The sequence below is a fragment of the Rhamphochromis sp. 'chilingali' genome (genome assembly GCF_963969265.1).
Source record: "Rhamphochromis sp. 'chilingali' genome assembly, chromosome: 4".
Lineage (NCBI taxonomy): Eukaryota > Metazoa > Chordata > Actinopteri > Cichliformes > Cichlidae > Rhamphochromis > Rhamphochromis sp. 'chilingali'.
This window is the reverse complement of record NC_137948.1, coordinates 443,668-470,160: the sequence shown is the minus strand read 5'-3', so window position 1 is coordinate 470,160 and position 26,493 is coordinate 443,668. Positions and strand designations below refer to the sequence as shown.

General features: G+C 48.2%; 3 protein-coding genes across 4 annotated transcripts; 1 reads left to right on the top strand and 2 right to left on the bottom strand.

Annotated features, from left to right (window-relative positions):
* Positions 1–1,356: 1,356 nt before the first annotated feature.
* Positions 1,357–14,320, bottom strand: LOC308395789 (actin-binding protein WASF3-like). The gene is made up of 11 exons (XM_080880771.1): positions 13,604–14,320; positions 9,974–10,113; positions 8,488–8,622; positions 8,246–8,399; positions 8,025–8,142; positions 5,807–5,851; positions 5,576–5,700; positions 5,232–5,501; positions 5,013–5,152; positions 4,708–4,923; positions 1,357–4,533 (listed from the first exon to the last, which is right to left on the bottom strand). The coding sequence occupies exons 2-11, from the start codon at positions 10,104–10,106 to the stop codon at positions 4,370–4,372; spliced, it is 1,500 nt and encodes a 499-aa protein (XP_080736897.1). The 5' UTR covers positions 10,107–10,113; positions 13,604–14,320; the 3' UTR covers positions 1,357–4,369.
* A 75-nt stretch (positions 14,321–14,395) lies between these two features.
* On the bottom strand, positions 14,396–17,534 carry LOC308394781 (opsin-5-like). Its single transcript, XM_080879300.1, has 6 exons — positions 16,699–17,534; positions 16,008–16,213; positions 15,835–15,934; positions 15,646–15,750; positions 15,187–15,410; positions 14,396–15,109 (listed from the first exon to the last, which is right to left on the bottom strand). Exons 1-6 carry the CDS (start codon positions 16,997–16,999, stop codon positions 14,630–14,632), a joined length of 1,416 nt encoding a protein of 471 aa, XP_080735426.1. The 5' UTR covers positions 17,000–17,534; the 3' UTR covers positions 14,396–14,629.
* Positions 17,535–18,015: 481 nt separating this feature from the next.
* LOC308394780 (serum response factor-like) lies at positions 18,016–21,610 on the top strand. 2 transcript variants are annotated; one of them, XM_080879299.1, is made up of 8 exons: positions 18,017–18,792; positions 19,328–19,597; positions 19,681–19,873; positions 20,064–20,228; positions 20,328–20,435; positions 20,510–20,692; positions 20,764–20,843; positions 21,135–21,610. In XM_080879299.1, exons 1-8 carry the CDS (start codon positions 18,355–18,357, stop codon positions 21,216–21,218), a joined length of 1,521 nt encoding a protein of 506 aa, XP_080735425.1. In that variant the 5' UTR covers positions 18,017–18,354; the 3' UTR covers positions 21,219–21,610. The 2 variants fall into 2 exon arrangements, with proteins under 2 accessions (XP_080735424.1, XP_080735425.1); XM_080879298.1 differs by having other exon boundaries at positions 18,016–18,792; positions 20,510–20,843.
* The last annotated feature ends 4,883 nt before the right edge of the window (positions 21,611–26,493 follow it).

The following is a 26,493-nucleotide window of genomic DNA, read 5'->3' as shown; positions in this document are numbered from 1 at the left end:
CGACACGACCAAGGAGCTACGGCTACAGGTAGATGCATCAAAGTATGGTTTGGGAGCTGTGTTAATGCAGGACGGACATCCAATAGCATATGCTTCAAAGACACTGACCCTAACAGAAGTCAACTATGCACAGATCGAAAAAGAGCTCTTTGCAGTGCTGTTTGGATGCAAGCGTTTCCACACGTACATATACGGCAGGAGAGTCATCGTAGAGTCGGACCACAAGCCGTTGGAGCACATACTGAAGAAACCAATCTCTGTAGCCCCTGCTCGTCTGCAGCGCATGCTGTTACAGCTGCAGAGATACGACATAGAGATCGTGCACCGGCCCGGAAAAGACATACCTGTGGCCGACACACTGTCCAGGAAACCATTGCCCGACCAAGACAGCACGCTGAGTGAAGGCATGGAGGACCAGATCCACTCGGTGATAAACAGCCTCCCAGTAAGTGACAAAAAACTCTCAGAGATACAGGCTGCAACAGGATGCGACCCGCAGCTCACCCTGCTGAAGCAAACTGTGCAGGATGGCTGGCCTGAGGACAGAAAAAAATGCCCCAAAACCCTTTTGGACTTCTGGACTTTCAGAGATGAAATTTCACACTCCCATGGCATCATCTTTAAAGGTGACAAAATTATAGTGCCAACAGCCCTAAGAAACAACATGCTGGAGAGAATCCACACTGGGCACATGGGGATTGAGAGGAGTAAGCAGAGAGCAAGGGACGCCCTCTTCTGGCCAGGCATGGGCAAGGACATAGCTGCCACGGTGGAAAACTGTTCCATATGTCAGGAGAGGCGCGCGGCGAATTCCAAAGAACCTCTCATCCCACACCAGATCCCTGAGAGACCATGGCAGGCAGTGGCCTCAGATCTCTTCACATGGCGTGGACAGGACTACTTGGTAGTTGTGGACAGGACTACTTGGTAGTTGTGGACTACTACAGCCGCTACTTTGAGGTCGAAAGGCTATTCTCTACCACTGCAGGGTCCGTCATCAAAAAGCTCAAGGCCATATTCGCCAGACATGGTATACCAGAGACGCTTATCTCAGATAACGGCCCACAATACAGCTCTCGAGAGTTCAAGGATTTTGCAGTCACATGGGACTTTGTCCACACGACCTCAAGTCCTTTGTACCCGCAAAGCAACGGCCTTGCCGAAAGAACAGTCAAGACGGCCAAATCAGTTCTGGATAAAGCTCATGCTCAGGGAGTAGATCCCTACCTGTCCCTATTGGAGCAAAGGAACACGCCAGTCGACAGCTTCAGGTCACCCGCGCAGCTCCTCATGAGTCGACGTCTACGCTCAGTGCTTCCTGTTACTGGATGCCACCTGGTACCTCGCATTATAAGCCCGACGGTTGTGCAAAAAACACGGATGGAAAGACAAGAGCATCAGAGGCGTTACTACAATCGCAGCGCCACACCACTACCGAGGCTGCAGCAGGGGGACCACATTCGCTTTCAGCACGAGTCCGGAGCCTGGAAACCGGCTGTCATCATCCGACCTGCAGAGACTGCCCGCTCTTTCGTGATCCGCACTGGCGAGGGACAGACTATACGGCGTAACCGACGGCACCTGAGAGGCGCCAAGGCGTCACCGGCACCTTCAGCACCAACATCCGATCTGGTAACCCAGCCAGATAGTGCGGCTCAACAACAAGCAGAGCCCCTGTCACTATCTAGAGACACTACAACACCAACCATGGACACTAGCCCTGCACTGACCACCAGATCAGGACGAGTGGTCAAACCGAGGGTTATTCTTGACCTGTGATGTAAAGGGTGTAGGCGGATCGCTGCCCTAACAAAAAACAAAAAGGAAACATGTCAAATGTCCATGTACTAATGAGTGCATATCCCACATCGCATTGTTGTTGTTAGTTTAGGCCGCAGTAATTTTACACATGGCAATGTTGAAAAACTGTTCCTTATCCTCAGGTTCGGGATGTTCTATTTTGAAATGTATACCAGCTGTGTCACTGGTGGGCATCTAAAAAAAAAGGGAGATGTTGTATTGCTGATAATGTTTGCACTCCGTGCTTACTGTCCCTTGTGGTCCACCGTAGTGGCAACGGGGAGTGTTTGCTGTCACGAAAGTGGGTGTGTTTTATGTTGAAATGGACGAGCGGCAATAAAGATAATGGTGGCTCACGAAGCAGATTATGAACACGTTATTCATAAGTTTGAGACAGAATATTACAATCATCAGGCTGAAACCAGCGTCGCTCGCTGTAACGATGACTTCAGCAGAAACTGTGGGCGTGTTCCTCACTGAGATACGTGACCATGATCGGAGCTGTTCCACCTCTCCAAACTCCATGGAAAGGAGCTTTAGTGCTCCCTTTAGAGTAGGATACACCAAAGCATCCTTGATGAAAGGAGAGGAGAAAACGCCATCCCATCCGACCATTCATGAAAAACATAACCAAAGCAGAGCAGATCATGTAAACGTTCATCATAACGTTCCATTTTCCATTTCAGCCATAAGGTGCTGATGTATTTCTAGTTTTTATCAGCAGCTGAACCCTGAACGTCACACTGCTGGAATACAAACTATTTCCTGTTGAGTGGTTCCTGCATGAAGAGCGTTCATTAGTAATGACTTTTGTTGTGTTACAGTCTGTTTACTTCAGGTCAGCTGGGATCAGTGATGATGGAGGAATTTTACAGGGAACGACCTCCACAGCAGGAAGATATAAGAACATGATATGGATTTCATTTTATAGTTGTATTGTAATTTATATACAGAAATGCAGCCAGTTGGCTTCAGTAAGAATCAGCAGAGAGAATATGTGACTCAAAAACACAGAAGAGCCTACTAACCAAAAATAATGCAGTGTGAGCTCATGTTCAGGAGAATCAGTCTGATAGAAGAAATACTTCTGAGCACCGTGCAAAGGTCTCAGGATTAGGACTTGGATGGAGCTCCGATTTATCCCGAGGAGAGCTGCATCATTACAAACTGAACTCTGTTACTATGGTTACTGTGGCACATGCATGAATGTGTGCAGCACTTAGTTTGAATAGCACAGGGCAATATTGAGACAATGTGACGCACTGGCAGATTTCGTGCAGTTTGCAGTAACCTGTGTGTGACAGAGTTTGAAGTGACGTTTAAAATTCTCTCCTGGGAGTGAAATAAACACGTGCATAAGGCCCAAAGTGCTGCTGTTCACAGCTGTCAGCACAGACTCTGTTTTTCTCTGTGAGGCAGTAAATCGGACCCAAATGTTCCTCCGGCTTTAAAATTCCCGCCTCTGTGGTGCAGGACGTTTACACAGGCTGTTCTCGTTCATATGACCTCCACCAAACAATAGAACACGCTGAGACAGAGGACGATGCACGTTTGTAGTTTCAACACGGCGGACATCCTCACACCGTCAAGGAGAGAGAGTGTGAGGTCGTTCCACTTCTCTTTTCCCTAGTCCTCAGCAGGAGGTGAGGAAAGGAGACAGATGTATGGTGAGGTAACACGTTCCTGCTGTATTTTACTTGCATCTATTTGAAGGAGTGAACGTAAACACAAATATTGTTATTTTATATGCAGGAAATAGGTTTAAATGTTAAACACATTTCTTCAAGTCAAAGACCGTTGAATATAATGTAATTTTTCCTTGATGCATAAAGTTAAAAGATTAAAACTAATAAAACAAGTTTTAAAAAGAGACTTTAAATATTTAATGATTGAAATAAATCACAAAAATCAACTCTTGATTTTATCTATAACTTTTGTTCTATTTTCAGTTTTTTTCACCCACATGCAGGTCACAGAAACAGCACTGCACGAACAGCCAATCACACATGGTACAGGACAGGGAGGACACGCCCCCTCTCCACAGCAGCAGGGATGATTATGCATGATGTCAGTAGTTACTATGATGTCATCACATTGCATCTCACACTGTAGAACAAGATGCATCATAACAGAAGAAATAAAAGAAATATAAAAACTAAAGCAACAAATATAAAGAATATGAAGAATAAAATATAAACAAAATAAAATGTAAAAACAAATAAACAAAAATATTAAAAACTGAAAATGTATTTTTAAAAGTTCTGATAAATTGAAAATGATGACATTTGATGTCCAAGCAGCAAAGTGATACATAAATCCAGGTCAACTTTTGTTTCATCACGAACACAGACGGTCGGCGTCCTGAGGGGGGCGCTGTGCCAAGGGTTCATTTTCTGAGTAACGTCTGTTAAACCTGCTGCTGTCAATAAAGTTTCTGCGTGTCACCATCAGCAGGTTCATAAAACACCATTGGATGCCACGCTGACTCATTAACATCAAACAGGAAAACAAGAAAGAAGTTTTGGCTCTCTGACGAGTCACTTCCTGTCTGGCGCACTCTTCCTCCTCCTTAGTCGGACCACTCCTGGTCCTCAGGCTCAGACTCCTCTTCTGATTCGCTGTATTCCACGGCAATACGTCGTGACAAGATGGTGGCAACGTCGTTTCCTGTCGGCTCTCGTTTCTTGGCCTCTTCCTGCTCGCGCTGCTCCTGAACCTTCCTCAGCTGGATCCCTGCAGACACGAGACATTGCATCAACACGCAGGACCACACCAATCCACACCAGATCACACACACATCTGTCGGACCACACCCACCAGGTCACCCTGGCCACACCCGCCCACACCAGACGAGCATCACCCAGTGACCACCTCTATAATCTGTGAACTGTCTGCGTCCTGACTGACCTCTGCGGATAGCGGCGAGGAGGTCACTGCGGGCGTCATTCATTGGCACGTTCAGTCCTGCGGCTAGCTTCCTGCCATCCGCCGCCGGGGGCACCGGGGGCGCAGCAGCAGAGGAGGGAGCTTGGCTGCTAGGACGGGAGGGGGAGGGGATGTAGTTAGCTGGGGGTATTGGTGGAGGGGAGGGGCTATAGGGGTGGGGCTGGGCAGCAGTGCCACCTGTGGATAGAAAAGAGCAGGAGCTCCTGATTTCACGTGGACATGCAAAAGCGCCATCAGAAACCAAAAAATAGCTGGGTGCTTGTTACCTTGGTTACCAGGCACAGCTGCAGGGTGCAATGGTGTTGCCATAGCAGCAATGTGGATGGAGCTGTTTGGAAACACCACCTGTCCTGCTGATGGCATGAGAGGTGGAGGCGGTGGAGGGGCCGGAGGGATTTGATGATCACTGAGGAGGGATGGAGGTTAAAGGTCAAACATGTATATGTGCATAATGATAGTGATTATAATTTGAAGTGTGTGTTTACTTGGCTTCCTTTGCCATGTTGGAACGTGCTCCGTTCTGATTGGCTGGACCAGTGAGCAGCTGTGGGCGATGCTGATGCTGATGCGGCTGGTTGCGGCCCAGAGAGTGCTGGCGAGCGGTTGCCGCGGATACTGCGGAGGTGGGTCTGAGGGCACGTTCCAATGACTGAGTTTGCCCAGACCCACTGGTCGCCATGTCAGCATGATCTTTTCTATCATGCCCATCGTGGTGAGGACTGGCCGGGAAGGAGAGGTCATCTGACATCCCTGACCTTTGGGGGAGGAGTTAAAGTTCTGATGTCAGCTTATTGGACTGGGAAGTAGGTGTGAACATGCAGGTGTTTACCTGTCGGGTGACACTGAGCCGTCAGATGTATGGTGAGGTGATGGCGTGACTCGAGCATCTGGGCGGAGCTCCTTGTCATAAGCCATCAGGTTCCACTCCTGCCGCCGGTTTCGCGCTTTCCGGACCTTCCCAAGAGAAACAGTAATGACAAGTAATGAGATTTAATGAAAGTTCACAAACTTATCAAAACATGCGACTTAACAAGTTTTAACCAAACACAAATTACTTCACCTTCTTCACCTCCCGCCCTGAGGACTCCTCCACATGTCTCTGCTCCTAGAAATAAATGACCTGTTAAAGCAGCACCTTATTTTCACATACATGGATGGATGATCGTGGTTGGATGCATGGATGATGGATGGATGATCATGGTTGGATGCATGGATGATCGTGGTTGGATGCGTGGATAGATGGATGTCGTGGTTGGATGCATGGATAGATGGATGGATGATTGTGGTTGGATGCGTGGATGGATGGATGATCGTGGTTGGATGCGTGGATAGATGGATGATCGTGGTTGGGTGCGTGGCTAGATGGATGGATGATCGTGGTTGGGCGCGTGGCTAGATGGATGGATGATCGTGGTTGGGCACGTGGATAGATGGATGGATGATCGTGGTTGGGCGCGTGGATAGATGGATGGATGATCGTGGTTGGATGCGTGGATAGATGGATGGATGATCGTGGTTGTATGCGTGGATAGATGGATGATCGTGGTTGGATGCATGGATAGATAGATGGATGATCGTGGTTGGATGCGTGGATAGATGGATGGATGATCGTGGTTGGATGCGTGGATAGATGGATGATCGTGGTTGGATGCATGGATAGATAGATGGATGATCGTGGTTGGATGCGTGGATAGATGGATGATCGTGGTTGGATGCATGGATAGATGGATGGATGATCGTGGTTGGATACGTGGATAGATGGATGATCGTGGTTGTATGCGTGGATAGATGGATGATCGTGGTTGGATGCGTGATAGATAGATGGATGATCGTGGTTGGATGCGTGATAGATAGATGGATGATCGTGGTTGGATGCGTGGATAGATAGATGGATGATCGTGGTTGGATGCGTGGATAGATAGATGGATGATCGTGGTTGGATGCGTGGATAGATAGATGGATGATCGTGGTTGGATGCGTGGATAGATGGATGATCGTGGTTGGATGCGTGGATAGATGGATGGATGATCGTGGTTGTATGCGTGGATAGATGGATGATCGTGGTTGGATGCGTGGATAGATGGATGGATGATCGTGGTTGTATGCGTGGATAGATGGATGATCGTGGTTGGATGCATGGATGATGGATGGATGATCATGGTTGGATGCATGGATGATCGTGGTTGGATGCGTGGATAGATGGATGTCGTGGTTGGATGCATGGATAGATGGATGGATGATTGTGGTTGGATGCGTGGATGGATGGATGATCGTGGTTGGATGCGTGGATAGATGGATGATCGTGGTTGGGTGCGTGGCTAGATGGATGGATGATCGTGGTTGGGCACGTGGATAGATGGATGGATGATCGTGGTTGGGCGCGTGGATAGATGGATGGATGATCGTGGTTGGATGCGTGGATAGATGGATGGATGATCGTGGTTGTATGCGTGGATAGATGGATGATCGTGGTTGGATGCATGGATAGATAGATGGATGATCGTGGTTGGATGCGTGGATAGATGGATGATCGTGGTTGGATGCATGGATAGATGGATGGATGATCGTGGTTGGATGCGTGGATGGATGGATGATCGTGGTTGGATGCGTGGATAGATGGATGATCGTGGTTGGGTGCGTGGCTAGATGGATGGATGATCGTGGTTGGGCACGTGGATAGATGGATGGATGATCGTGGTTGGGCGCGTGGATAGATGGATGGATGATCGTGGTTGGATGCGTGGATAGATGGATGGATGATCGTGGTTGTATGCGTGGATAGATGGATGATCGTGGTTGGATGCATGGATAGATAGATGGATGATCGTGGTTGGATGCGTGGATAGATGGATGATCGTGGTTGGATGCATGGATAGATGGATGGATGATCGTGGTTGGATGCGTGGATAGATGGATGATCGTGGTTGGATGCGTGGATAGATAGATGGATGATCGTGGTTGGATGCGTGGATAGATAGATGGATGATCGTGGTTGGATGCGTGGATAGATAGATGGATGATCGTGGTTGGATGCGTGGATAGATAGATGGATGATCGTGGTTGGATGCGTGGATAGATGGATGATCGTGGTTGGATGCGTGGATAGATGGATGGATGATCGTGGTTGTATGCGTGGATAGATGGATGATCGTGGTTGGATGCGTGGATAGATGGATGGATGATCGTGGTTGTATGCGTGGATAGATGGATGATCGTGGTTGGATGCGTGGATAGATGGATGATCATGGTTGGATGCGTGGATAGATGGATGGATGAACCTTCTGCCGTCTCTTCTCCTTGCGTTTGTTCTCGGTGGCCTGCAGCATCTTTTCCTTCCACAGGTTGAAGAAGTACGATGGGTCGGTGTAGAACTTCAGACCAGCCTTCTTGTCGTCCCTGCAGACACAACAACAAAAACTCTGAGTTTAAATTACCTGCAAGTAATTTAAACTCTTCCGCCTACAACCTGCAGGACATTGTGGGCGGAGTTTAAACTAACCTGTAGGCTGTCAGGATGTTGAGGGGTGGTGGCTTGTCACAGCGTTGGTACATCTCCAGCGCTGGATTAGGGATGGAGCTCCGTGACACCACCTGCTGGTCCTGAATGGTACTGCTTCTAAAAGCTTTCCGCATATTGATGTCCTGCAGCGAGACTGGAAGCACACGGAAGAGATACAGAATCTATAAACAGGTGGAGGCGCTGGATGGTCACATGATCTGAGGGCAGTGATTCTCACCAACCTTCCTCCACGGTGGAATCCAGCTGAGTGACCTTCACAGCCAGCAGGTCCACTCTCTCCTGCAGGCTGTTCATTCTCAGGTAGAAGCTGTTAGCCTCTGTGAACAGCTCGCCAAAAATGTCCTCCGCATGGCGACCTGCATGCCATCATCAGGAAGTAAGACATGTTATTACTACGCCGTGGACCGAGTGAGCTCACACAGACTTCTATCCACAGAAAACGACCCTAATTCAAATTCAAATTCAAATTTTATTTGTCACGTACACAGTCATACACAGTACGATATGTAGTGAAATGCTTGGACAACTGCTCGTGACCTAAAGAAAACAAAAAAGGAAAAGGCTATGAATAAGATAGGAAATAAATATGAAAAATTAAAAAGGGTAAATTTAACTAGGAAGGAATAAAATATAAATTAAGGTTAAAAATGAAATAACTGTACAACACAAATTAGAATGAAGGGTAAATTTAACTGGGAAGAATAAGATAAAGATAAATATATAAATTAAAGTTGAAAATAAAATAACTGTACAACAAAATACACAATACACAATATAGAACTATATAAGAATGTATGAAGAAATCTAAATAAATATATACACAATAACAGCAGCTGTACAAGTATTAACCGGAAATGAAGAATATAGTGACCAGTGTTGTGCAAAACCAAAGTCCAGAAAGTCCAGTGTGTGTGTAAGAACTGTATGTGTGGGTCAGTACTGTGTGGTGGTGTGATTGAGAGACCGTATCGCCTGCGGGAAGAAGCTCCTCCTCAGTCTCTCTGTGTTGGTCTAAAGGTCAATTCTAACGAGCGACCAGGAGCTGTTCCTGCACCCATGCTCCCGTTAAGCAGAGCCACTCATAATGATTACGGCTTTGATTTTAATCTGATTTTATGAAGTTGAGCTCAGTTTTCTGGGAACACAAACATTCACCACGAGCTTCTGTCAGTGACAGGATGAATGTGTACACCTGCACACAGGTAACGCTCACACACAACTGACAGTCAAGGTTTTGAGAGGAGGTGTTTGTGTGTGTTTGGACTCCCACACCTGGGCTGTAGGCGGAGCTTCACTCCACGTATTTTTAGCATGTGATGAGAGCGATTCCTGCTTCAGTATGACCACAAAAATAAACTTCCTGTTTTATTCAGTCAGACTGAGACCAGAGGAGTCCTCTCCTACTGGGTCTCAGAGATCTACTGCCATCTTTATTTACAGTCTGTGATACTGGGTTCTCTGTTTTTACCTGGCTGCACTAAGCTGATTGGTTAGCTGTGGCTTAGGTTACTAACAGAAGCAAAATGAACAGAAAAGGTTTGAGCATCGATGGTGTCTCACTGCAGGAATGATCTCATCACATGATTTGCATTGAATAAACTTTATTAAACTGTAAATGCAGAGTGCATGGAGGTTAGCTGAAGCATCGGAAACCTTCAGCTCGTCCCCTCATCGAGAACCAGAGTTACAACGATAACCGAAACTTACTGAGTCCTCCCAGCTGTTTGATGACCGCAGCCAGCGTGCTGTTGGTGACGCACTCCAGCTCACTGGCGACCCCATCAGGCAGAGAGCCGCGGCACAGGTACCGAGGCTCGATGATTCGCTTCACCAGCGGCATGGCTCACCTGGAGACAGAGAGACGGATCACTTCCTGTTTCTCTCTCATTTAAACGCTGACGCTCCTTTGAAAAACTAGTTCATGCATTTATTACTTCCAGGCTGGACGACTGTAATTCATTATTATCTGGAAGTCCTAAAAACTCCCTGAAAAGCCTTCAGCTAATCCAAAATGCTGCAGCAAGAGTCCTGACAGGGACTAGAAAGAGAGAGCCGATTTCTCCTGTTTTGGCTTCCCTTCACTGGATTAAATAATCAGGCCCCATCTTATCTTAATGACCTTGTAGTACCATATCACCCTATTAGAGCACTTCGCTCTCGCTCTGCAGGCCTACTTGTTGTTCCTAGAGTATTTAAAAGTAGAATGGGAGGCAGAGCCTTCAGTTTTCAGGCCCCTCTTCTGTGGAACCAGCTTCCAGTTTGGATTCAGGAGACAGACACTATCTCTACTTTTAAGATTAGGCTTCAAACTTTCCTTTTTGCTAAAGCATATAGTTAGGGCTGGACCAGGTGACCCTGAATCCTCCCTTAGTTATGCTGCAATAGACGTAGGCTGCCGGGGATTCCCACGATGCACTGGGTGTTTCTTCTTCACTCACTATGTGTTAACAGACCTCTCTGCATTGAATCATATCTGTTATTAATCTCTGTCTCTCTTCCACAGCATGTCTTTATCCTGTCTTCCTTCTCTCACCAAAACTGGCCGCATGTTTACATGTTGACACAGTTTCTTCCCCCAGGTCGTCAGACTCCTGAACACTCAGTGACTGGAATGACACACACACCTTTGCACATGTTACTACCAAGCACTTATCTGCAGTATCTCACACACATCTATAGACACCAAGTTACTTTTTGCACAACGATCAGTATTTTGCACATTTCTTGTCTTGTATCTGTCTTGTCTCGTTTTGTTGCACTTTAAGTCCTGTGTTCATCAGTTATATGTCATATGTAACACCAGGGTGTCGGAGGAACACTGTCTCGTTCCACTCTGCACTGTACCACTGCACATGGTTGGAATGACAATAAGAGCCACTTGACTTGACTTTAACAGTTCCTCTTAGGATCCAACATCATTTAAGATAAATCACAACAGCGCAGCCTCAAAAACCGTTTGATGCTTCCAACCAAAACAACACAAAACACATATAAGGTACACATAAGGTAACAAACACAGGGCGCCGTATGATTGTGGAGTTTTACTATGAGTCTTTACAGTATGAAGCAGCTTGAGGTGACTACTGTTAGGATTTAATGCTCTATAAATAAAATGAATTCAATCAACTTCAGACTCTGCTGATAAATACTGATCAAAACTATGAGATCAGATCAAATCAGTGAGTTCCTACTAAAGCTGGGCAACCACTGCGATTTTTTTCAGTAGCGTTATTCAGCTCCTGCTCAAACTGTACGATTGACTCGCAGGGGTTAGAAGTTGGTAGGTCACGATGCAGGTCTCACACTATACGGCCCGACGCTCTGATGCGACCTGAGTGCTCACACTGTGCGTCCATAACATGAAGGTAATCTGTGATTGAGCAGCAACGTAAATCCAACCATTTTCACGGTTGTTGTGGTCGTGATGATTTTGTGAGGCCACATGGAAAAGGCTCGGATGAGCGAAAGTTCTACAAGTGCCTCCATCGCTTGTGTCCAGATCACACGCTGCACTGCTGTGCTTCTCAAGGTTCAAGGTTCAAGGTTCTTTATTTGTCACATGCATAGTTATAAAAGTATAACACACAGTTAAATGTAGCCTGACACGCTCCTCGACATGTGCAAAAAAATTGGGGGGGGGGGGGGGGGGTGTAGAGGAAAAACATTATATACACACATATATATATATACATACACATATATATAGTATATACATTGGGTGAATGTGCAGTAGTAGCAGCAAGCAGGTGAATTCTGTACATTAATATGAATAGATATCTGACTATTTTACAGGATAGACAATATAAACATATTTAAAATTAAAGGAATTGAAATGTACATTGTGCCTTGGTTTAGTGTCTGGAAGAGTCCTGTCTCAGTCAGTTATAGATGATGTGAGAGGGCGGGTGTGTGTGTTTAGGGCACGGATGGCTTGGGGATAGAAGCTCCTCTTGAGTCTCTCTGTCCTTGCCCGTCTTTTTCACCGACGTTTATGTGTTTGCGCGTGCGCAGTGTGAGAAGCTGCGGTGACACCCTCACGACGGTCGTGAGGTGATGATTGGGAGCTGGTCGTGAGGTGTTAATCGCATCTCGTTAACCCACGTATACTACATGACGCACGATGAAGGCCAAAATCGGGCCGATCACCAAAACGGTCGCACGACTCAAAAATCGGCTCAAAATGGGCCAAAAATCGCAGAGTGTGAGCCCAGCTAGTACAGCAGCTCCTCTCATGTACAACAACAGGTGATTACAGTCATGCACCATGACATCACTGCCTGACCTCTGACCCCCAGCTGTGCTGAGTTCTCACCGGGAAACTGCTCAGATTACACCTTCATCACCCTCATCATCATCCTCAGTAACCGACAGTGATTGATTGGCTGCCGGTCCTCAGTGGTGCAGAGGAATCTGTGTGTGTGTGTGTGTGTGTGTGTGTGTGTGTGTGTGTGTGTGTGTGTGAATGCTATCTCAGAGGCAGCGCCATGGAAACAGCACATTATGCTCTGCTGCCCACAGACAGCACCATGGTTACTGTTGCTAGGAGACAGTGGGAGGTCGTGCATCCCTTCACACAGCCATGAATAGAATGTAATCAGATTACTGTAACTACCATCTGCTGTTTCTAAAGCTGTACGATAGATACCTGTTAATCAGTGACAGCCAATCAGAGTCCTTCCTGGATTGTCTGTTACTACAGACTGATGTCATTTAACTGCTCCAACAGCACAAACACAGTCCAGAGGTCCAGTTCAGGTGAAGCTATCTGTCAGTCAGAGAGGCCACGCCCCTAATGATGCAAACTTGAAGCTTTAATTTTAACAGTTGAGTTATAAAAACATCCTCGTGTGTGTGTGTGTGTGTGTGTGTGTGTGTGTGTGTGTGCGCGCGCGCGCGCGCGCGGTTCCTCCAGCCTCGAGTCTGGACTCCACTTCCCAGGAGTCCACTCAGGCGAGAGTGATGTCAATTTCATCATCAGCTGATCTACTCCAGAACTCCTGTCGGAGAACCACGTGACCCACAGAACCCCCTGCTGTCTGCAGATATCTCAAGACTCATGACGTCATGTCTCACAGGTGCACTTGCAGTTACGCGCACACTTGCAGAAATGAGTGCGTGACCAAATGCAGTGTGTGTGTGTGCGCTGATCAATAGCCGATGACGTCAGGGTCGGATATTATCACCATCATCTTCCTCAAAAACAGACGGTGTTTGATTGGCTCCTATCGTCAGTAGCGTGGATAGTGTGTTTGTGTGTGCGTGTCAGAGAGACCCTCACCCACGCGGATCGATCATGGTAACGCTTTCAAACCGATAGGACGGATCGATCAGACTCACCGGGCTCTGGCGGTTCCACTCCGGTTCGTTCCACTGAAGCTGCCTCGTCACAGAGCAGCGCGCGGCGGACTCCTCATCCTCCTCCGACCGGGATGAAGGCTGGAGAGGCGGGGGCGGGGCTGGACCCGGCTTCTGTCCGCAGTCACGGAGCTGCAGCGCCGCCTGCTGACTGCGCGCTGTGACACGTTTACCACAAATCCGCGTGAACGTGCACACCTGCGCACAGAGGTAACGAGCTTGTGTGTGTGTGTGTTTGATTTTTGCTGCAGACTCACACTGAAGCCTGGACTGTGATTAGCGGTCAGACTGAGGCTGATCATGTGACAGCCTCATCTCGGCCCCCTCCCACACAGCCTTAATTGGTCAGTTCATTCTGACCAGCAGTCGGGAGACGTGTGTCCGAACTCTGAGTGCTCTTTGACTCCACAGGAAGCACACCCACCCACACCCGCCTACCATCATCCAGCAGGTATGCAGCTGCTCTGTGTGAGCTCATGCTCCTGTGAGTCTCCATCAGAGGAGCCGTAGATGATCGCTTTGTCCTCCACCTGTGGAGGCTCTCTGAGCTGAACTCTCCCCTCCTTCAGCTCAGAGACCCTCAGCCTCTGTGAGAGCAGCTTTCTGCTCCCGTCATCACACTACTCCACCCCATTGAGACGACTCCAGCTGGAGACCCACGCTCCACAGGATTCAAGCCTCAAATCATTTCCTGCGTGTCCTCTACGACTTCCTGTCCAGTGCCTGGACAGAGAACGGCCAACATTCAAAAAACGACACTTTTGTTTGCTCCTAAAAAACTTTATTGAAACATGTGACTCAATCAAATTCACACTGAGTGGTTATCAAAACTGAGACTTTATATAAAACATCATCAGGGTTTTATGGGCTCTTCCTCTCCTCGTGGTCACACACAGGTGTCTAACGCTAACCTCCACTCCTCGCTCACCAAACAGAACGGTGCGAGCACTCGATGGGGCGGAGTCTCTATAGACCAGACTTAACGAGGATCGATATTTCAGTCGTCCATCAGAGTCTCTCGCATTCAAAGCCAGAACTGGTCTCAGAGGGGCGGGGCATGTCGATGTAGAACACCTCCTTGTTGACGGGTGGCGGCGTGGATGGCGGACTCACTGTCCCCGAGTCCTGGGTCAGGGCCTCGTGGGGATGGTTCACTAACGAGTACTTCTTTTCAGGCCGGCTCAGATGAACTTTGAATCTGGCCCCGCCTCCTGTGGCAAGACGACCGTCAACCTTGGGTTTGAAACGCTTCAGCTTGACGGTGTCTTTGGCGTCACGCGTGCACGGCAGCAGGACCGCCACGTCTTTGCGGAATTTGGAGCTGAGACCAAAGTAGATGAGCGGGTTGTAGAAACTGGCAGATTTGGCAAAGAGGCGGGTGAAGATGCTGGTGAGGTTGGGCACGTGGAAACCCCAGGCGGACCACATGGACACCACGGCGTACGGCGACCAGGCCAGGATAAAGGCTGTGCAGATCACTATGGAAACCTGCAGAGACAGAGAAAGTGATCGAACTTCCCGAACGGCACTCTGGTGGGCAGGAGATGACAGCGACAAACACTCACGACGGTCACGTCTCTCTCGATCTTCCGCTGGCGGTCGGTCAGGTCTCCCTCGGCCGACAGCGCGTTGCCTCGCTTCACCGTGTTGATGATGGACACGTAGCAGAACAGCATGACGAGCACGGGGATGAAGAAGCAGCACACAAAGATGGAGACGATGTAGGACTTGTAGACGCTCGAGTAGTTTGCCTTGGCCCAGTCAATCTCACAGGTCCCATAGCCGCGATCTGCACAGACGACAGACACTGTCACTAAAGGAAGGCCTTCCACTGCTCACTTCCTGTTCTATAAGGGCGCAGCGGACCCCTGACAGACCAATCAGCACGCGGCAGCAGGACACTGGTGTTTTATGGTCCCTGCTTTATCTGAGCCTCATTCACTCTAACGCACCGCCCTGGAGAGACCTGCAGCCACTTCCTGTACTGTGAGGGGGTCAGGGGTCAGAGGTCAGGGTATTCTTGCCTGTGTAGCTGCCCCAGCCGAGCAGCGGCGCCCCGGACCAGAATCCAGCTGCGATCCAGATGAGCGACAGACACACGAACACACTGGTCCTGGTGATGTGATGCGCTGAAACACACACACTCACTCAGGTGACATGGTAATAACATGTTAACACTATGATGGTGAACACCTGATGGGCGGACCTCTGACCTCGGCTTGGGTGGCATCCTTTGATGTAGCGTGTGATGCTGATCACGGTCAGCGTGTAGATGCTGCTCAGACCGAACACCAGCGTGAAGAACCCGTCCACCTGCGTGAGAACACATCACAGGTGAGCCCGTCACGTCCCACCACAGGCTGAGTCTGAGCTGGGACGTCAGTACCTGGCAGGTCCAGATGGAGGAGATGAGGTAGCCGCTGTCCTGGAAGACGTTGAAGATCTCGATGATTCCTCTGGAGTATCCGAACACGGAGATGCTGGCGTCTGAGACGGCGAGGTTATAGGTCAGGTAGTCGGTGGGCAGCAGCGAGGCTCTCTGCCTGTAGAGGACGAAGAGGACGATGCTGTTCCCGAACCAGGACATCCATCCTGGAAACACACAGGTGCATACAGGTACTTCAGTGTGTACAGTAAGTACACAGTGTACACACAGTACTACACAGGAGCAGCTGAGGGTAATCCAGCAGGTCACTACTAAGAACACTTAAAGTGCAGCTGATGTCCAGCAGACAGGTGAGAGCGACACCTGCTCTGTTACCCACAGCCAGAGAAGCTCATCAAAGCTGCTGCAGCTGAGAGTGCTGCTGTGCCCACAGCATGATCAGAGTATTGATCGCTGATCACTGACAGACTGAAGCCAAATAACATCACACAGATGCAGGACACAACGATGACACAGCACATGTGTATCTGTGTGTGTGTTTGTCTGTGTCTGTGTGTCTGATTGTGTGTGTGTGTGTGTGTGTGTCTGTGAGTCTGTGTGTGTGTGTGTATCTGTGTGTGTGTCTGTTTGTTTTTGTCTGTATGTGTGTCTGATTGTGTGTGTGTGTGTGAATGTGTGCGTGCGCGCTCACCCAGCAGCAGTAGGTAGACTCCTATGATGGTCTCCCCCTGGTCAGTCAGGGGGGGATCTCGCCCCCCTCCCAGGATGAAGCTGTGGTTCCTCCAGGGGGGGCCGCCGGCTGCAGCGCCGCTGAGCGACATGTTGCGTGTGGCGTGTAAATGGCGTGTGTTCTGCAAGTACCGCCGGACTCTGCAGCTAATCTGAGGTGAGATTACAGGCTGATCCTGGTTCAGCACTAGTGACTCCAAAGCAGCACCCAGCAGGCCCCAGCTCACTGATTGGCTGAAGGAGTGATGATGTAATAAACTCATTAAAGGATTCAGACTGATCTCTGCTGATGTATTGATCTGACTTCAGTCTGGAAAGTAACTCAGTACGTTTAGTGTACTGTGAAGTACTCCTTTGAGGTACTTTCACTTTAGTACTGAGAAATCTGGACGCTGCATGAAAACAGACATTTCATCACAGGTGACGGGGGCGGAGCCATGAACAGTCTGATGAAATCTGATGGTTTTTATTTCAATTTCTTTTTTCATGTTGTTCTTTTTCATCTTTTATTATTTCCCATGTTTGTGTTTTTTCTTTATAACTTTTCATTTTACTACTCTAGAACATCATTCAGATTTCATGTTACTGAGGTCATGGTTTGACCCCACAGTCAAAGGTCAAAGTTCAGATGGTTTAGCTCACTCATCTCTCTCATTCTCTGGGCTGGAATTTTATGTATTTGAGTCTGAATAGAGAGCACCATCATGAGGACCTGAGCGCTCTCACGGGGCGTTGCATGTTATCGGGATGTTTGGTTTAGGTTGCTGAGCATGTTCTTTCAGTTTTTCCTGCCGTGGAGCAGGTCATTCCTCCATGTTCCTCGTGTCATATATAAAAGCAGGTGTAACGCTGCGACCCGACACTCGAATCTAATCTATGAAATCTTTTCACTTTTTTATTTGTGTTATTGATTATTGTCATATTGGCACAGCTGGGCTTCCACAGTCGTCCTCCTATCTCCACGTGCTGCAGCTGTTCAGGCTGGAGGTGTGCAGGAAGAAGGATGACCATATAAGGAGAGGCGGGGCCATAAAAGGAAACGCGTTCTTTATATGGAGAAAGGTGTCCCGGTCGTACAGCCCAGAACTGCGTATCATTGCGCACAAGCTTCGGTAAGTTCGCACCTGTCCGCACCAGACCATAAAGACTCCCTACCCCGACACTTCCGGTGAGAGGTAAGGCGATTCCGAGCCGCGGGGTGGCTGCAGTGGGTGTGAAGTGCCGGACTACCTGTCAGAGCGGACGGATATCTGCGGAAGCTGTCCGTCATTTCCTTATGTGGAGCGGAGTGATCCGTGGGGGGCCGGGCCTCGCTGCTCTGTGAAAACAACTTCACAACTTTTTCTAATTTCTGATCGATCCGGATCGATTTCCTGCGGAAAGTGTGCCCGGCGGCTTCCCCTCACGGCCCGCGGGCTCCCGGAGCTTTCTAACGGACTCACCGGGCGACCTGTCGCTGTAGAGCCGCTGAGCGCTTAGCCTAGCCCCGTTAGCCACGCAGCTAGCGGTGCGGCTAGTCGACCCCGACCCGGCGCGGAGCTCCGAGCCCCGCCGAGGGTCTCTCCGGCGCACCCGGAGGATCCATCTTCCGGGCCCGGTGGGAGGGACGCTGATAAGGATGCTGGCGGGCAGCGGGGCCGAGATGGGCTCCAGAACCTTACCTGGACGCATGAGCAGCACAGACACAGCCGGACCGGAACCGGACACGGCCCGTGAGACTGGCGAGGGGGCGCCGGAGGACCGGGACTACAGCGCCGAGGGGGCGTTCAGCGGCTCCGACCAGGACTCCGACTCCGCGGAGGACGATGACACGGGGGGCCTGGGTGGGGACCGGAGGGGCGTGAAGCGGGAGAGGAGCGAGCGGGAGGTCGGGCATCAGGCGGCGCAGAGCTCCGGAGGCCTCAGCGGGGCGTACAGTGGTCTGAGGCCCGGGGCGGCGGGGGTGAAGCCCGGCAAGAAGACCCGAGGCAGGGTGAAGATCAAGATGGAGTTCATAGACAACAAGCTGCGGAGGTACACCACCTTCAGCAAGAGGAAGACCGGCATCATGAAGAAGGTGAGAGGCAGCAGGGGTCAGAGGTCAGCTGTGGGTTTACTCTGACATTGAAATTTTCACGTTTCGTCTCAATCTAAGCTTCTAAAATCCAAAAGTATATGAAAGCTTCACCTGCCACAGAGCACAGGTGTATCATCACCCTGTTCTCACCTGCAGAGCTTCACCTGGAGGCTCGGGAGCAGGTGGAGGCTAAAAAGGGTGACGTTGTACCAGCTCAGGTCTGCAGGTGTGTCTGAGCGTTCAGTAAGGTTCTTTAGGAGCGTCTCACCTGTAGACAGGTGAAGTTTGGCTGGAGCCAGCAGGGTGCAGCAGGTAGAATCAGTCAATAAAAATCAAAGTAGAATACAGTAGAGCTCAGTGAGTAAAACTCAATAAATACAGATGAGCCACTGTCTCTGCTTTCAGCTCAGTTTATCTGACAGGTGAGGTTAGTGGTACAGCATCAGTCAGCTGTTCACTCCAGGAACTGCACCATGTCTGCAGGTGTGTTTAGACCGATAGCGTGTTCACCTGTTGTACCTGCTCCCCCACCCAGGCGTACGAGCTGTCCACGCTCACAGGTACGCAGGTGTTGCTGCTTGTTGCCAGCGAGACGGGCCACGTGTACACCTTCGCCACGAGGAAGCTGCAGCCGATGATCACGTCAGAGACGGGGAAAGCTCTGATCCAGACCTGCCTGAACTCGCCAGACTCGCCGCCGCGCTCCGACCCCTCCTCCGACCAGAGGATGAGCGCCACGGGCTTCGAGGAGACCGACCTCAGCTATCAGGTGTCAGAAGCTGACGGCTGCTCCGAGGCTGCCAAGGTAGCGTCCAGGTGCTGTTACTTAAATGTCGGGATCAGCGCTTTTAGCCCCGCTCCTTAAATACAGATGTCGTGTGTCTGCAGGATCTGGTCAAACCGGCCTTCAGCCTGGCCAGCTCCTCCTCCTCCTCCACATCCTGCTCCTCTTCATCCTCAGCGTCCCTGCAGGTGCAGACCAGCGCCCCCACCTGGCAGCCGCCGTCCTCGACCGCCAATGGGACGCTGCTGAAGACATCAGCCGGGGTGGTGCTTCCTGGAGGCTTTACTTTGATGTCAGGTAGGTGGGCGGAGTCAACTGCTGACACAAGGCTCGTGTTTGTGTTGTTTCTTAGCTGGCAGGTAAAAGTAAACATTTCAATGGCCACCAGAGCACCTGCTGGTCTTTCACCTGTCCACACACTTTTGGCTTTCCTGCTGCTTTTATTCAGCTAATCTGTCTCTGGACCCACCCCTTGACCTGTCTGCAGGTGGCTCGCTGCCTCCGGGTGCACACACCATCCCCCTCAGCCAGCTGCAGGGCCAGTCTTTGGCCATCCAGGGCCCCGTGGCCCCAGGCCCCACCCCCACGCTGCATGCTCCACCCACACAGCCAGCTACGTTGCTGCGGCTTCCTGCCACCGTGTCGCTGTCAGGTCAGCACACTGCTACGCCGTCCTCCTGTCAATCGGTGCGTTTTCCTTAGCTTGCCTGCCAACAGGTGAATGTTAGCTCCGCCCTCTTTGTGTCATCAGGACCTGGAGTCTCTCAGCAGCTGCAGACAATCCAAGTACAGACCAGCAGCCAGCAGGCAACCGCCAATCACAGCAGCTCTGACATGCAGAGCCCCGCCTCCTCCACAGGTATGAACACAAAGACACGTTCCGTAACGGGTTAACGTAGCATCGCCAACCTGACCATCTTCCTCTCTCTGCAGCAAGTCTTCCCGTCTCCATCGTCTCCTCCCCTTCCTCCTCCTCTTCCTCGGTAGCAGGTCACATGATGTACCCAGGCAGTCACACGGTGATGTATGCCGCACCAACGCCCTCGCTGGGCGACGGCAGCCTCACAGTCCTCAACACCTTCTCTCCAGCAGGCCACACCCAGTCACATGACCCAGGTGACCGACTGTTAATATTTGCTGAAATGAAAACGTTTTCAGAAAAACCACAAACTCTTTTCTTCTTTCAGCCGCCGTGCCGCAGGTCTTCCTCACCTCTCTTCCTCCAGGCACCACTCAGATCCCAGTTTCTGCAGTCCAGCTGCACCCGGTACCACAACACGCCAACTGCACACCAACTGCACATGACACATTAATGACACGTTCACGCACATCCCTGCAGGCGGCCGTTAACATCGAGCCAAGTCAGTTTTACTTGTAAAGCACGTTTAAAAGACATCGAGTGTCGGCAGCGTGCTGAACAGGGAGACAATGTAACCAAACACGAGATAAACGAGGTCAAAAGATTACAAAACGTTTATGTACACACAAGTATGTGAATGTTTGTAAACATGGCTGCGCTCACTGCAGTGACACTTTGTTTGTTTGTTTGTTTGTTTAGATGGTCATCAGTCAACAGAGCAGCAACAACCTGACCGAGCTGCAGGTCGTCAGTCTGGACGTCCACCAATCAAAAGACGACTGAGATGAACGCAGATGATTAGTTTCCTCCTTTGTTGCGACGGTTTGATGGACTTCGTGTTTACGTGTTTGTGTTGATCATGTAAACAAAAACATGTCGTCATCAGTTGGTACTTCCTGGAACGCCGACCCGATGTCCAGGTCAATGTAGTGATGATGTCACTCTGCCAGGCGTCTTTCATTTGAGATGAAGAAAGTGCCAAAAGTGTGCGGACGCTCGTTTGTGTGGCGGTATCGCGCGCAGTGACACACGGACAGCAGGAACACCAGGAGCATCACTTCCTGTATGGACCTTTCAAAGTAAAACCTGGATCTGTATTCTCTGAACGTTCATCTTTGAATTGCAGAAATGTGAAAATGATTTCAGTTGTTATTAAAATGTTTCATGTGAACGGCTGAGGATTGATAATCATTTCGTTCTATGGCGAGCTGACCCTCCAACAGACAGACACGACCAATACGACACACGAAGAAGAAGCAATGACGGGCAGGTAAGAGTGAGAGCAGTTAAGAAAGTGCTTCTGCTCAAATTTATAGTTTTTACACAAACAACCAATCATATTCACCCGTCAGCGGTGAAAGGATGAGGTCACATGGGGGCGGGGTGGACTTTGACGTTTGTGAAAGAAGCGATGTGGGAGTTCTTACCACAGGTGCATCCAGGATGCCGCCAGTATTTGTAAGCTAGTTTGCATTTAGCAGTGATTGGTGGACGACTGTCAGCTGACCTGGAACCTGCACAATGACATGAGTTCAGCAAAGCCAAGATTGTCTTATCCTGACATCATCATCAGGAGCAGCGGCCTGCACTACCATGTATCCAGCTACCCTACACTCTGTACCACAAAGGTGCTTCCCTTCTCACCGGGGTAAGTTGCCATGGTAACCCATGATGCGAACAGGTTAGGTTCGAGGAAGGCCTGAGGTCTGTTTCGCTGACGAGCAGCATCGATTATAACACAGCTTTATTGGCAGCACACAGATTTGCAGCAGTGTTATTGTTCTGTGCACACTAACATCTGATCCTGCTGCACAGACTGAGCCCAGGTTTGACTTCAGCAGTGAGTCTGCAGCTCGACCATCACGTGCAGCGTGTGGAACCAAAGATCTCAGATGTGGACTCATCAGCCTAAAGCACAGATGGTCTAATGTCCACTCCTTGTGTTTTTTGGTCCAAACAAATCTGTTCTGCTTGTTGCATTTCCTTAGTCGTGGTTTTTCAGCGGCTATTTGACCGTAAAGGCCTGATTCACAGTCTCCTCTGAACATGTAGAGATGTGTCTGCTGCTGGAGCTCTGTGTGGCATTTATCTGGGCTCTGATCTGAGCTGCTGTTAACTTGTGATTTCTGAGGCTGGTGACTCGGATGAATGTGTCCTCAGCAGCAGAGGGACTCTTGGTCTTCCTTTCCTGGGGCGTCCTCATGTGAGACAGTTTCATCGTAGTCTTGATGGTTTCTGTGACTGCACTTGGGGCCACATTCAAAGTTTTAGCAATTTTCCAGACTGACTGACCTTCAGTTCTTAAAGTAATGCTGGACTGTTGTTTCTCTTTACTTAGCTGATTGGTTCTAATATTTATTCTAACAGTTGTCAAACAGGATGTCAGCTGTGTACCCACTTGACTGCTTCATAACACAACTGATGGTCCCAGCTCCACCAGTGCACCCTGACAGGCACACCTGTGAGGTGAAACCATTTCAGGTTACATCAGGAAGCTCACTGAGAGAAGGCCGAGGGTTTGCAGCGCTGTCAACAAAGTGAAGGGTGGAAGCTAAAATACAGTGGCGTGCAAAAGTATTCGGCCCCCTTGAACTTTCCCACATTTTGTCACATTACAGCCACAAACATGAATCAATGTTATTGGAATTCCACGTGAAAGACCAACACAAAGTGGTGCACACGTGAGCAGTGGAACAGAAATCATACATGATTCCAAACATGTTTTACAAATAAATAACTGAACAGTGGGGTGTGTGTAATTATTCAGCCTTTATTCTGACTTTGATATTAGATAAAATGAATATTGATAAAGTTTACCTTTATGTACAGAATCTGAATATCGCAAAATATTCTAAACATTTGCAATAATATCGTATCGTGGGATGTATGGTGATTCCCACCTCTAATGTCAAGTGTTGTACTGAACGTTCAAGGATGATAAAACATAATGTGATTATCCGGGCCGGGTCACCGGGTCCTCAGCTGAGGAGCCCAGACCTCGCTCTCCCCGCCCACCTCCTCCAGCTTGTCCGGGGGAACACCGAGGCGTTCCCAGGCCAGCGTGTCCTGGGTCTGCCCCAGGGCCTCCTTAACCGTGGGACATGCCTGAACACCTCACCCTGGAGGCGTTTAATTTGTATGTCAGCCAAATTAAAAACAGTAAGTTACCATAAATTGTTTTTTAATTTAGAACTTTGTTAGTGTCAGTGGAGAAACATTTAGAGTTGCTCACTCAGAAAAGTCCAGTTCTTAGTACTGTGTACTCAGTGAATACTTTGTCCTAACCAAGTCACCTTAAGTACATTTTTATTTTTTTGAGGCAACAAATTTGCATAATTTTTTGGAGTTCTGACAACAAATGAGATTGTTCAATCAGTACTTTTACTGCAGTATTGTCAGCACTAGTGCGTGTACTTCTACTGCAGTACAGAACATCTCTACTTTTGCCTCCTGTGATGCAGGCAGATGGGAAACCTCGGACAATTTAGCAGTTGTAGTTCTTTTAAATAAAGCTGCTTCAGTGTGACCTCACAAACAAACTTTATTTAAACATCCAGATTATCTCGTGTCTTTCCTGATATCGCTCCATATTGTGACAGATGCCAAACTGCTGAAGCCTCACTGATCCACATGTACTGGTCTTGTCCCAGTCTCCTTCAGTTCCTGACAGAGGTTTTTCATACCCTGTCCAGGATTCTCAGAGTGACACTGGCCCCGACCCTCTTCTTGCTCTGTTTGGCATCAGTGGGAATGAGGTGCCTCTAAAAGACGGGAGCCATCATTCACCCTCCAGGTGGAGGGATGCTGCCTCTCCCACTCACACACACGGGGGTTATATGACCTCATGTCGTGTCATGCGGGGTCGTTTCCTTGATGCATTTCCAAATCTATACCAATTTTTCAGGTTCATGCACCTGCCTCATGTCAGCTGTGGAAATACAGTGACCTGGGGGGAATGAATGGGATTATTTTGCAGGGACTTTGTTATCTGGGGAAACACTTTATTTATTTTTACACATATACAGTAGATGTGTCTGTGTATTTATTTTCTTTATTTTCCTTTCCCCCCTAAATTCTACAGCCTTAAGTGTACGGACTAATGACCCCAAATGTACAAACTATCCTTCTCTTCTCCTTTTGTTTATATGTATAAAGAAAAAACTCTTAATAAAAAACATTATTTAAAAAACCTCATTTAAACAACAGAGTAAAAAAGTTTATAAAGGGGTAAAATCATCGGAGTATTTGGTGATTTTATACAACAGCAGCATCAGTCCTCAGCTCCTTCCTGTCACCTGGCTGCACAGGTGACCTCTTTCACATTTACCAGACTGTTAGTTTACACTTTTGTGGTTTGTTTATGTTTGATTACGTCATCACCTACAGGCTGCCCAGTGTAGCGGCTGACGTGATGACATCACACCTGTCAGTGTGTCTCAGGGTCCAGTTTAAATCCTTCAAAAACAGAAGAGCGATACAGAAACATTTAGCTTTACTCAGGTTTTATGGAAACATATCGTTAGTTTCATCTCTGACAGCATCTGATCAGAATTTGTACTTTTTTTTACCAAAACGTGTTATTTGGTTTTACTGACTTTAGTGAGAAAGACTCTCGTGCTTTTCCCTCATCGATCAAACTCCACATCTGTAAATGTAAGCTGTCCACTCTCAGGACAGAAACAGAAAGTTTGTTCCTGTCTCAACAAGAAAGATTTAAAAACATGAATATTTGTAATATTTTAATGTCTTATTTAATTATTCAGTGTGTCTGTGTTACTTTCCCCCGTTTAATCTGTATTTCTATCCTGTGTGTTTACAGTTGTACAATGAGATACAGAGCATCTCCAACCAGTGGCGTGTCTAGAAAATGTTTGTTGGGGGGGCCAGGTAGGGGCACAGATTTGGAGAAGGGTGGCAGATTTAATTGGCAGATAATGTTTAAAAAAAAAATTCTACCAACCGTTCACCATAATTCAATAACCCTATAAACCTAATAACTAAATGCACTTTTAACTCTTATTAGAATGAGATTTTAACCACTACGGTGCAAAGTTTTTAGATACTGCGTTGATAAAGTACAAGAGATACAATCAGTCAGTGTTTATTCAGCAGTCAAGGACATCAATATTTGCATAGTATTTTTATTGACATGTAGTGCACATATGTTTTGGGCAAAAACATTTTTGAAAATTAAAATACGAACATTCGTAACAAACAATTGACAAATTAGCCAGTTCCAATGTAAAACTTTATCTGCCTGTTAAAAAAAGAAGATAATCTTCTCACAAACTGGTGTTTGATTTTGAAACAGGAAAAAAGTGGGGAAACAACTGAAAAGACTAACATTTGAATAAAACCTGAAAGCAAGTAAATACTTTCTATGCTGCCTTATGGTAAACTTTGGTAATATTGATAAAGAACAACACTGGCTGATGATGAAATACAGTCAGCTGGCATGGTGACACTGCCAGTATTAACCTGCAGGGCTGGACTGGGACAGAAAAATTGGGCATTTTTACTACAGACCGACCCACCAGGTAGTAAAGCCATAAAGACTTTGACTGAAAACAAACCCTGTTGTGACAGTGATGTACAGTCTTGTTGGTATATGTATGATTTCTATACATTTTACGTCAGATAAAAACTTTGGTTGTAAGATTTAGATAATTATTTAATAAAAACTAGGTATTTTAAATGAGAATAAGAAAGAAAAGTATTTCTTTGTGCCCCACCTTTCCCTGTTAATGCCCTACCTGGCCCCCTGGCAAAACTTTGCTAGACCCGCCCCTGCACAGTTACCAGCTGTCAGCTACATAAAAAGGATCCTGGTGTTATTTGTCTCTCAGAAACAGTTCATAACTTCCCTTCAACTCATCCATGTCACCTAAAAGGTAAACCTGTTTCTCCATCACCTGTTCAGCTCTGATGATTCAGTAAGGACATCTCCTGGTTTCATCTTCATGTTTCCCTCTCACCACATATCTAAACAGACATCATGACCAGCAGCTTTACAGCTGTGGCTCCAGCAAACATCAGCTGATACTAGAAATTAATATTA